Source organism: Prenolepis imparis, unplaced genomic scaffold (assembly GCF_030444845.1).
Source record: "Prenolepis imparis isolate NDT839.2.m4 unplaced genomic scaffold, iyPreImpa1.0 SCAF_8, whole genome shotgun sequence".
NCBI lineage: Eukaryota > Metazoa > Arthropoda > Insecta > Hymenoptera > Formicidae > Prenolepis > Prenolepis imparis.
In genome coordinates, this window is record NW_028141166.1 from 5,968,609 (window position 1) to 5,981,685 (window position 13,077).

The 13,077-nt window shown below is 41.3% G+C and overlaps 1 protein-coding gene across 3 annotated transcripts; it reads left to right on the forward strand.

Moving 5' to 3' along the window:
* Positions 1 to 12,349, forward strand: Hcf (Host cell factor). 3 transcript variants are annotated; one of them, XM_083044971.1, is made up of 9 exons: positions 1 to 1,409; positions 2,933 to 3,640; positions 4,645 to 4,796; positions 4,876 to 6,405; positions 6,491 to 6,671; positions 6,755 to 8,136; positions 8,234 to 8,461; positions 8,791 to 9,169; positions 9,260 to 12,349. In XM_083044971.1, exons 1-9 carry the CDS (start codon positions 1,250 to 1,252, stop codon positions 9,382 to 9,384), a joined length of 4,845 nt encoding a protein of 1,614 aa, XP_082901097.1. In that variant the 5' UTR covers positions 1 to 1,249; the 3' UTR covers positions 9,385 to 12,349. The 3 variants fall into 3 exon arrangements, with proteins under 3 accessions (XP_082901097.1, XP_082901098.1, XP_082901099.1); XM_083044972.1 differs by having other exon boundaries at positions 9,263 to 12,349; XM_083044973.1 differs by having other exon boundaries at positions 4,645 to 4,790.
* The last annotated feature ends 728 nt before the right edge of the window (positions 12,350 to 13,077 follow it).

Sequence of the window (13,077 nt, forward strand, 5' to 3'; positions counted from 1 at the left end):
TAGGGCCTGAAAGAAGGAACAATCGATCTTCGACTTCTCGAAGATCGACCGATCGAACCCTCGCGAAATTCCCTGCAGTCGGCGCCGGTTGGCAACGCGCTTGTTACCGCTTGTTGCCGACGCGAGTTGTGTGTGCAACGGTGGACGAGAGGTTCCCGAAGGCCGCTCGTACGCGGCGTCAAGCTACCGACCAGCCGTATCTCCGCCAAGGTACGACCGATCTCGAGCTCGCCGCTCGGCCAAGAGCTCATCGTCTCGCGCCTCCACCCTCAAAAGCGCGCCGCGTCACGGATTCCGCGCGTCCCGCCCGGCGCCGCAGGATCGTGCCATAGTGAAATCTCCCTCGGCCCCCTCGCACGTATATATTTTTCACGCGGATTTTCAACGACCGCCGAGAGGAAACGTCAGGCGAAGGAGAAGGAGAAAGAGAAGGAGGAGGAAGAAGAAGAGGGGGAGAAGAGAGCGGAGCCAGCGCTTTTATACATCTCGACGCGGTATATCACTACGTCGCCGATTAATCTCGAATCTTCGAGAGACTCGAAGGTATAGAGAGCGAGCGGAGTGTCGACGTCTCTCTCTTCGATATGACGACGACGACGCCCGGGCCGCGACGCGTGGTCGAGTCGCCGCTCTAGACTCCGCGCGACCCGCGACCGTAAACACCGCGCACGTAAATACAGAGGGAGACGCGCGCATGCGCGGCCGATATACACAGTGTGCGCGTCGTTTCTCCCGTACTTGTGTGTGATTTTACACACATACATACGTTGCTCGCGCAGCGGCGAACCTCGGCGGCATCTCCCGAAAGGTACCTACCTCGTATTCGCGTCCGGGAAGAATCCCTTTTTATCGCGCCAAGTGCAAGAAATAAACGATCGGACGTGGAAGCGTCCCTGTTCTCGGGGAGGGCGAATTTTTCGCGGAAGCGAAAATTCCCCGGTACCTCCGGAGAGGTTAGAATCCTAACGTACCGTCTCGGGATTCGGAGCGACGCGTCTAGGGAAGAAGCGACGGAGTTTTAACGAGTGATAAGGGACCTTGTGCATCGTCGTCCGTCGTCATCATCCTCACCGTCGTCGTCATCGAGCGAAATTTCGGGGCTGAAGAAATTTCTGTGATAAATCGGGATCCGGATCCGTGACTGACTTATCGGGGAGCAGCTGTGGTCTCTAATAAGTATAGCGGCGTCGTTAGTGGTGGTAGTAACGTTCGCGCGCGGTATGAAAAAATGATGTGATCGACGGTCATCATGGCGGCACCCATGCTAAAGTGGAAACGGATCGCGAATCCGACCGGGCCCCAGCCGAGACCCAGACATGGCCACCGGGCGGTCGCGATCAAGGACCTCATGGTGGTCTTCGGCGGCGGGAACGAGGGCATCGTCGACGAGTTACACGTATACAACACGGGTGAGCGCATCATCGTCTCATTCATCCTCTTTTCTCCCGTGTGCGTCTCTTTCCCTAGCCGATTCCCGCGAACCAATATGGCGGCTTACGGTTGACAAGACGGTAACCGGCCGGATCCGCCGACGAACCCGCCGATCCGGGACGCCGGACGGGACCCGGGGACGATCGGGACCCGGGAGTCCGGTCGTCCCCGAGCTCCCGGGGCTCCCTCGGCGATCGTCCGGGCCCGGCGACGCCGCGATCTGTCATTCTACATGTTTATACGCGGGAGCGGCCATTTTTGTCTCCAACGCCCCCTCGCTCCTCTCCCAATCGGTGGCGCATCGTGCGCGTTTCCCGTCATTCCACACGTTCGCGCTCTTCTCTTCTCTCTTTCCCACCCTATCGCGGCTCCCCGATGTTCCTTCTCTCTCTCTTTCGCTGTCTGTCCGTCCTTCTTTCTCCCGCGGGCGCAAGATCGCTGCTCGCTACTGCGCATGTGCGCGCAAGATCGCCGCTCGTTAGTGCGCATGCGCGCGCAGTCGCGCGCACTTCGAGCCGGGATTTCGAAATGTTTGTCCTCGCGCTCGAGCTCGCCATGGTAACAGCCGGAATGCATATGGATCTTGTGCTCCTTTTGCTGCTTACTCGGCGTATTTCTCCGTATTCGTACTTTTCCTCTTTCTTTTTTCCTTTCCGATACTTCGATATATTTGTTTCAAGCCGGAGGAAGAGAGCGAGATTGAAAATTTATATTTATTGAGATAAATAACATTTTTACTTTTATAATATTTGTGTTAAATTGTAACAGAATTGAAGAGATACAAATTTTTGGAATAAATTCCCCCTGAATTGTTTCATTATTTGAAATTTTTTTAATAGAAATATTTTTGTTGCATTTTTTCAGAAATATAATAAGTTAACACTTTCCTAATTTAACTTTAGAACAAATAAAATATATGAACTTTATACATAACTATTCTTTAGTCATCTTTTAAAGTTGTAATTAAGTTTTTTATAAATTAATTTGAAATTATAATTATTTTAATTAAAGTTACTTGAAATAATAAAATTAAATTCTATTACTGGAAAATGTATATATTGTAATAGATAAGGAATAATATACCACATATAATTAAATTAATTTTTTGAAGTACTTATATCCTGTTATTTAAGTTTACAAAAAGTACATATTTAAAGTAGCTTCTTATTTTTATCAATATTATAAAAAATAAACTTGAAATATTTAATTTATATTAATATTACAGAAAATAAAAAGTTATTTTGAAATATTATATATCAATATAATATAATATTTTAATAAACATTTATATTTATATATAATATTTAATATTACAAGATAGATACTTTTATTTTTTATAATGTTAATATAAATTAAATATTCAATATTGATATATTTTATTAATATAAATTAAACATTTTATTATTTCATTAAACATATATATAAAATGTATATGTGTGTGCGCAAATATTGCATAATATAATTTTGCATTATAACATTAACATAAGATCTACTTTTTCAGCAACAAACCAATGGTTCGTGCCTTCCACGAAGGGAGACATTCCGCCGGGATGTGCTGCGTATGGCTTCGTCGTCGACGGCACTCGTATCCTGGTGTTCGGCGGGATGGTGGAGTACGGCAAGTACTCCAACGAGCTGTACGAGCTCCAGGCGAGTCGATGGGAATGGAAACGCCTGAAGCCGAAGGCGCCTAAGCACGAGCCGCCGCCGTGTCCCCGTTTGGGACACAGTTTCACCCTCATCGGCAACAGGGTCTTTCTATTCGGGGGTCTGGCGAACGACAGCGACGATCCGAAAAATAATATACCGAGATATCTCAACGATTTGTACATTCTCGAGCTACTTCCAAACGGCCAGACGGCCTGGGAGGTACCGCAGACTCATGGACACGCGCCACCGCCCAGAGAATCTCACACCGGAGTCGCCTACACCGATCGTACGACGGGGAAATCCTGTCTGGTGATCTACGGTGGAATGAGCGGTTGTCGCCTGGGCGATTTGTGGTTCCTCGATGTCGACTCGATGACATGGAATAAACCGATAGTCCTCGGACCCACTCCTCTTCCGCGATCATTGCATACTGCCACCTTGATCGGTCATCGCATGTACGTATTCGGCGGATGGGTGCCGTTGGTCGTCGACGACGTTAAAGTCGCGACGCACGAGAAAGAGTGGAAATGCACGAGCACGTTAGCATGCTTGAATCTAGGTGAGCTACATTCGATAATTTCTCTTTTTATTCATTCGTTGTACACCTTAAATAGTGTACAATAGCCTATGTTAATGATATTACATAAATTTCTAAGTAATCGTTATTACAAGGTGTCTACTTTCTGGAAAAACCAGGGATTGTTAATGATTTTTTTTTTATTGTGAAAAATTCGGGAATTTTCGTGAAATTTTATTAGACTCGGAGAATTTTTAAAAAACTCTGATAGTTTTGCATTTAAGAAACATGTCTAACATATCTTTGCAATATAAATTTAAGTTTTTATTAAAATGTGATTTTTTTTATCGACGATCTGTTTTTAATATCAAGGTTTTAAATAAATTTCATAGAAAATTGTTTAATATTGTAATAATATATAAATAAATAATAAATAAAAAACAGTACTTAAAATATTTATAATAAATTTTTTGCTTTATATGTTTGTATATATATCTTTAGCATTTATGTATATCTTACACTTTGTTATATTATTTAAATTAATTTTACTATTAATAAATCAATATTGAATACTAGAAAAACTGCATTCTTGGTAACTTTCTTTACAATCGTATAAATAGAAAATATTAGAAAGCGCATATAATAAAGAAATGTATTTTAAAAATGTCTGCATCTATGCAATTTTTTTTATTTTACCTAAATTTTAAACGTAAATATTTGGAATTCCCAGGAAATTTTTTTACAAGATTTGAATAGACACCTTGATAACTCTTTGCGATTCCATAAATTCAACCAACATAATTCAGAAGAATGGAAATTCTTGGCGTATTAAATAGAGAAAATTTTATTGACAGAAATTATTCAAGTTTACATGGAATGTGATTAGTATATCTTAATACAAAGAAGTATATCTTAATATAAATTTATCAGTTTTCTGATAATTAGTTTGATAAGCTTCAAGCTGTTCTTCGAGAAAAAGGTTGTTTATTTTTGCAAACTCCGATTGCATCGTTTCATCACATTCAAGCTAAATATTGTCATTTCAGAAACTTTAACTTGGGAACAATTAACCGTCGATTCTCTGGAGGAAAATGTTCCACGCGCTCGCGCCGGCCACTGCGCGGTTGGAGTCCACAGTAGACTCTACGTATGGTCCGGTAGAGACGGCTATCGCAAAGCTTGGAACAACCAGGTCAGGGTTAGTCTTGGTTACACAATTTTCGATCGGATAGAGTATCTTTTATATTAACGAGAGCGTCCCTCGGTGCTTTTTCTAGGTTTGCTGCAAGGATCTATGGTATCTCGAGGTCAGTAAACCAGCGCCACCTTCCAGGGTTCAACTGGTCAGGGCTTCCACGCAGTCGTTGGAAGTCAGTTGGACCGCGAGCTCCTCCGCGCAATACTACATCCTTCAGGTACAGAAGTACGACATGCCGCCGGCAGCCACCGGCGCTTTTCCACCTGTCAGTGCACCGGCACCTGCAACCCCCATCGTCAGCACCACTCCTGCAGCAGCAGCAGCAGCGGTGACGACTCCGGTGATGGTGGCGACTCCGGCGACCCTACCAGTCACGTCTCCACCTGTAACCACGGTCGCTGCTCTTCCAGCGACTATCCCGCCCGTCGCCGCCGCCGCCGCCACCAGATCAACCGTCACGACGACGGTGGCGACTCCGTTGCGGGTCCAGTCGACCGCCCAGAGTCCCGTACAGAAGGTGGTGCCGCCTCAGGTGGTACAGAAACCGGCTAGTCCCATGACTCCGAGAGTCGTGACCGGCAATGTCATACGTATTCGTTCTCCCCTGGTTACTTCCACGGTTGCGACAGCGACGGCGGTGGCGGTAGCCACCACCGAGCAACAACAACAGTCACAGCAACAGCAAACCATTGCGACTACCGCGCCTACGACTGTGGCCTCGGGCCAGACACCGGCAGCCGCGATGTCCGGCATAGCCGCTCTGGCCGCTGCGGCAGCCGCCACTCCCAAAATCACGATGAACAACGTTCCCATTCTGTCACAGGCCGGAGCCGCGACCGCGACCAATACCATTAGAATGAAGACCGTTCAGCCGGGTCAGCAGATACGTTTCGCTGCGCCGGGTGCGACGGTGTTGCGCGCCACCTCGCCGCAGCAAAGCAAGCAGATCATCCTGCAGAAGCCTGGTCAGAATATTTCTGGTCAGCAGATTATGCATCTTCTTAAGACCGGACAGGGCATGGTGACCACGGTGCCCAAGGTGAGCCTCATCCCCGGCAAGACTGTCCAGGCGGCCGGCGCTAAGCCTCTCAACCAGGGACCGACAATATTGCGATTGGTGAATCCCAACACGGTGACAGGATCAAAGATACTCACGACCATGAAGACGTCCAGCATAGTCGCCATGAGCAAGGGACAGAATATCACGGGCAAGCAGACTATAATGATCACCAAACCAGGAGGCAACGGTGGATTGGTTGGCAGAACTAATCAGATTATCGTCGTTACCACGGGTTCGGGCCTTAGAGCTGTGCAAGCTGTGACTACCTCGCAGGCTGGTGCGGGACAAGGGAGTAACATCACTACACCCGTGAATGTTCTACCGTTGTCGGCTACGAATCACGTCACGAATCAGCAAGGAGTCAAGATGATCGTTGTCTCTTCGGGTGCGATGGGCGGTGGAACTGCCGGCAAACCTATCACTATCACAGTCCCCGGACAGGGCGGCGTACCAAAGACAGTGACTATCGCTACGAAGGGCAGTCCGCAAGCCATCTTCAATCCTGGCAAGAGTCAAATCGTTGCCGTTCCGCAGATACAAAAAACTCCCGTAAGTATAAGGAGAAGAAGAAGAACACATGTATGTATAATTATGTATATATGTAATTAATATATAATTTATTTACAAATTGTAGGAGACGGTGACGATGTCTGGCAAGCCAGTGACTCTGCAAATGTCCGGAGGCATAGGTGCGAAAACAGTAACGCTGATGCCAACGAGTAGTTCTATAGTGACTACTTCGAGCGCGTCAGATTCGATAGACGCTGGTAAAATGCTCTTTGTTTCTTCGCAGAAGCAACCTTCAGCTTCCTTAGGTAAGCTGGCTTCGAGTTTCAATAAAATTTTGAGCATTACCGTGACATGATGACGTTGAATCACCTGGTAAAATAATTTTTAGCATCTACGTCTGATGGCCCAGCTACTACTGACGCCGCATTAGCCGCGTTAGCAGCAGAGGCGGGTCTGATAGATCCAGTTCAGGAGCCATCCGGCGGTTTGTCGTTTATGGTAGCCGCGGACGATGGTGCCGGCGGTGACGACAAGATAGAGGACAGCTGTAACGGTAACGAAGCAACTACAGCGGCCACCCTGGTTACGCAGATGGGCGCGAGCGAACCGATGCAGGTCGACGGTGACGGAAACTTTGTACTTCCGCAAGTCGATGGACCTATAGATACTCTCTTATCGGAGGACGAGGAGAAGATGGATCTGGACGATGAACCTGCCCAGGAAAGCGCCACCGAATCGGCTAACATTGATGAAACATCGACAACAGTCGCGAAACACGACGGTGATCTTAAGGCTGAAAATGTTCAAACGGAAGAGTCTACGATAAAAAAGGAAGCTGCCGTGTCGGAAGCTGTAACGACCGACCTTCCCGAATCGATTACACCTGCCACCGCTAATAAAGTTTCCAAGGAAGCTGATAATCCAGCTGACGACGAGAGCGTACCTATCGAAACCAGTGCTGATGATACGGGGCGACCGGGAAGTGAGAAGGAGACGGATGTTAAAGCGTTAAATGACGAAGCGAAGACGACGAAACTCGAGTTACCTTCAGTACAATCACCCGCAAAAGCTCCATCCGAACAACAGACGACTTTGGTTGACGCAAATCCAACAACGATGGAAACTGACGAAACCCAGCAGCAAGATGACAGCAGCCAAGCAAAGGATGTCAAGCTCGAACCGTATTCTGCCGACGACGAAAAGATCTCGGCGACCGAGAATCTATCTGCCGAAGATACGGATACGTCGCGTCTTCCCAAAGATGAAACTCAGGAGGCTGAAAAGATAAAGGATGAAAACGCGGAACCAGAAACCGCTGCTCTTCCGGCCGAAGGTTCTTTCGCAAAGACGGAAGACGCCAGCGAGCCGATGATTGCTGATGATAGCGCATTGACTGCAACAGATGCGGTTAATGTAACACCGACCATAACGACTCCCGTCGTTACACCAGGTATACAAATGAAACTGGAACCGACCGACGAGTCTTCTATGGAGCAGGACAACAAGTCGACCGATCTACCAATATCGTCGATTAACGGTATAGCCTTGCCTCTGGAGAAGGAAACGAAAGGTGTACCGAAAGGACACACTCCCGTGAAGATAGAAGTGAAGGACGAACTACTCGCGTCTTCGAAGAGGGAAAATCTGAAACAGGAGAAGCTCAACGATACCAGATCGGAAACTGGAGACGACTCGACGGCTCTGACAACGTTGGCTACCGCTGCCCTAGGATCGGCCGAGCAGTCACCGATAAAGATTAAAAACGAACAGGTAGATCCTATTGAAATATATTGCATTTATTAGTTCTTGGACTATACATATATGTACATAAAAGTATGCTATATATCGTTCATTGACACCTTTGTAGAGCGAGGAGGAGAAGAAAGAAGCGGAATGGTACGACGTGGGAGTGATCAAAGGCACCAGCTTTACAGTCCAAAATTATTTTCTTCCTGGCGACGAGCCGCTAGATATTACGCAATCCTTGACGATGGATGTCTTCAAGGGAAGAGTTAAAGTATCATTAGAGCCTGGAACTGCCTACAAATTTAGAGTCGCCGCTGTGAATAGTTGCGGACAAAGTGCCTGGAGCGAGGTAACGAATCCAATTCTGTATGAATATTATTTAAAATATATATATTAAATTTATTAAATATATATATATGTATTATTTTATTATAATCATTTATAATAATAAATTATAAATATATTTTATAATAATTTTATATTTTATATAAATATATTTTATAAAATATATTTTATAATAATTTATTAAATATATATAAAAAAATTATTAAATATATATATATAAATTATTAAATATATATATATAAATTATTAAATATATATATAATTTATGAAATATATATATATATTTAATAATTAATAAATTAGAGCTGTTTGTTTAAATTGTTTTCGCCGCAGGTAGCAGCATTCAAGACGTGTCTTCCGGGATTTCCGGGTGCACCGAGCGCTATAAAGATATCCAAGTCCGCGGACGGCGCGCAAATCTCCTGGGAACCGCCGCCCAGCAACGTCGGTCCTATCCTCGAATATTCCGTCTACCTGGCAGTGCGGAGTACCGCGTTGAACAATGACGGGGAACCAAAAACAGTCGTGTCGAATCCAAATCAGTTAGCCTTTATTAGAGTTTATTGCGGTTCGAGTAATTCCTGTTCGGTGAACAATAGTGCCCTTAATGCCGCTCACGTGGACACCACTACGAAACCGGCCATAATCTTTAGAATAGCAGCACGAAACGATAAGGGATACGGACCAGCCACTCAAGTCAGGTGGCTGCAAGGTTGGTAGCGCGAATATTCGTTCAAATATGTGCGTGAATTTTTAAAAAAAAGGATGCATTTGAACATACGCATTTTTGTTTCATTATCAGCAGATCCAACCACCGCTGTAAAAAGTAATTCTCAGGCGAAGAGACCCGGCGCCGACCTACGTTCGCAGGTGACCTCCCCGCAGAAGAAGATGAAGATGGAGACAGCCGGTGACAATTTCTCGTGAGCCCGTACTCTCCCTGGCCTCGTACTCTGGCCGTGACACTCCCGCGCGAGCGAATACGTTTACTCATTATTTAATTTTTACACACGCCTAAACACAACGATAAACGAAATCAATATGTATTTATCGAGTTATAAACGACACGTGATATATAAGTGAAAACGGAAAAGGAAATGAATGCTCGATAAAGGAAAAAAAAAAGAAGGAGAGGGATAGGGGGGAAAAAAGGTGCGTGTGTCTATATAGTTAGATTTAATCTAAATGTAAGAAGTATAAAAAAAAGTATTTTTAATGTTCTGTATGGACGTCCTTCTATATCGCGTTCCTTACTCACACCGTCATCCTTGTTTTTCGCGCGCGAATGCGCGAGAATCCTCTGCAAAGGCAACACAAGTATCGTTAAATAGATGGTGATGTGATTTTTTTTTCTTTTTTTTTTTTCTCTCTTGAAAGTTAGTTTTTCCATGTTTATAGCGCGTGCGTGTTTTTTAATAAGAACGATATGGCATCGTATCGTATCTAAATGCTCACAAAACGCCGGCATAAAAAAAATCACAGATATCGCGTGTTTCAAATGATTTTCACAATTATTAATTATTAGTAATTCTTTAACGAAGAGGCAGACGCTGTATGGGAATGATAGAATTAGTTGGACTCGTATTCAGATACTTCGTATAATTTGTTTAAACAGTTATATATATGTATATGGATACATATATATATAATATAATTTTATATATATATATATAAATAGATATATTCGACAAAAGAATGATCTATATATTTTATCAAAACACACATTCAAATTCTTTCTAATATATCATTAATATAGAGCATCTGCAATTCTTTTTATATTTATCATATTTGCACGATGGCAGAGAAAGCTCGCTTCTAAAAATGTAGGTATATTTTAGTGTACATATATATAAAAAACTTGTGTGAACTGAGAAAAATGTGTTTATCATATTTCGACAAAATAAAAATTAATACTTTTTGATAAGGGTAGAATATATATAATTCGAAGATACAAAACACACATATTATATATACATAATCGAAATCTCGATTGGTTTGCCATTTTTATCTGCTCGTTTGTGTTTTCCCCGCAGATAATGGAAGCTCTTTTTTGTATTGTATCGTCGATCCAGTTTTGACACTCGGTGACAATCGGTGCTATACATTATTCCGAAGAACTTTTGTTACTGCCAACAAAAATTGTGACAGGAATATGTTATCGAGAGAGAGCAACACACATACACATACACACACTGTAATGTAAAATTAAATATATATCTATCGAACGTAATGACTAAGTTACTTATGTTTTTTTTTTGTCAAACAATTGCAACGATGCAGAGATATTTTGTATAAAAGTATAGATTAAATGAATTGCGCTATATGTAATTAAATGAATGTCTCTAAGGATTCGCGCTCTAGGATGATTGATATACATATATATAGCGGATAAATATATAAAGAATAAAAAACAATCTCCAAAAGGAAAGTTAAGGATATTTTTAGACAGCAACGAAACACGATCTTTTTTGAGTATATCGGATGTGTCTGAATAACGGTAGACTGTATGTCTTTAACGTTTAAATTTTAATCTTTGATAGTCCTTAAGACAAAAAAAGTAAATGACGGAATAAAGCGAGGAAGATTAATTTACGCGAAAGAAAAGGTAAGGAAGAGAAACATACGTTATCGTTATATTAGAGAAGGGAGACATGTAATATATATATCCCTAACTTTTTTTTGCGAGCATAATATTATATTTTAATCAAAATATACTGAATAAGCTTTTAAACAGAGGAAAACCGAGAAGAGTTAATTGCGTAGAAGCTACGTCTTGTTTCTCTTGGTTCAAGTTTGGGGCTATGTTGATGCTGCAATAATTTAAGAGCGCATATTTTATTTTAGATTATTCATAAATATGCATATGTATATATATTATATATATGTAAGATATATATAATATAATATATAAATTATATATATGTAAGATATATATAATATAATATAAATTATATATATAATATATAATTATTATATATAATATAATATAAATTATTATATTAATATTATATTTTATATATAATTTATATATATGTATGCGTTCCGTTATCCATTTATAGCTTAAGCAAGGTAGAACACCATCTACTAACATAGCGTTTCGTACGCTCAATTTGTTTATATATTGAAGTTTTGCGTTAACAAAGTTTACTTTGCTAAGGAAGCCTATATATTATAGGAAGATGATGAGTACTCTTTCTCTCTCTCTCTCTTTCTCTCTCTCTCTCTCTCTCTCTCTCTCTCTCTCTCTCTCTCTCTCTCTCTCTCTCTCTCTCTCTCTCTCTCTCGAATACTAGATGGACTTTGCATTAAGTACGTGTACAATTGCAATTGTTTTTACCTTTAAATAGGTTCATAACCCGAGATCTTGGAAGTATTTTCCTGGAAATATACAAATGGAGATATACGATGTATAATGTAAATGGGATAACTAAATGGTATATACTTTCAAACGCATTGTTTTAATCTTGTGTTTTTCTCTTGCTGATCCTCTATGTTTAAAAAAGAATACACGAGTGTCTCTATATATTAATTACTACTATTATCTCATCAGATAGCAAGCACATGTTATTTTTGACGCCGAATGACGTGCATTTGCTATCCTGGGACTATATTAATCAATAAGGAATTATATCAGCTGTTTAATTTGTTTGTATATTTTGTTAACAGGAGATGTGACACACACACACTCTCTCTCTCTTTCTCTCTCCTCTCCTCAATATTCTGTATCTATACATGCATAAAAAATGTAAATGTCTTGAAATTGTCACTATTATTACGCGTCTCACTACGGTATTCCCTTTGTTTGTAAATCGCTACTAATTGCTACCACTGCATTTATACTCTTTTCACCGAAGTATATCGTGCAAATAAATATAGATAAATTTCTTACACACATCAATCTTTACCTTCATTATACTTTCAATGTATTTATATATGTATAATAATATATGCAGGATTACAATCATAAATGCTTTAGGATAATTTATTTTGATTTTTTTTTTCTTTAGAAGTGTCACACTAATATCCATTAATTATACTTTGAAATCAATAGATTAATAGCAAATAGATCCTTAGAAAAAAGTTTATATATATAGAATTAAATATAAATATACATTGAGAATGCGTAAAAATATGCGCTTCGAGGTCTATCATCACGATATACATATATATGTATATTGCATATAGTTACGCATTAATTATAAAAATTAATAACTCATTAATCATTTTGTTATAGAAAATAATTTCCATATATCATTCGCGATTTTTAATAGAAAATGTAGGTCTACTTTTAATTCTCGTATTACGACTGGTCGGTCATTTTACATATATGTATATATATGTATACATGTATTCGTAATATGCTCGTAAATACGCCTGAAATTAAAACCTCTTTGCGAGATATATTCTCCCAATACATACTTCTTCGCAAGTGTTCTCCGTATCACCAGTCGACCCGAGTTAATAGCAAAACATATGTTGTAAAGAAGTATGTATTAGGAGATTATATTGTGCGAAGAGGTTTTGAAAAACTCAAGATTTATTGCATTTACCGACTGTAGAAAAATCTCGTACTCTACAGTCGGTAAATGCAATAAATCTTGGGTTTTTCGAAAACCTCTT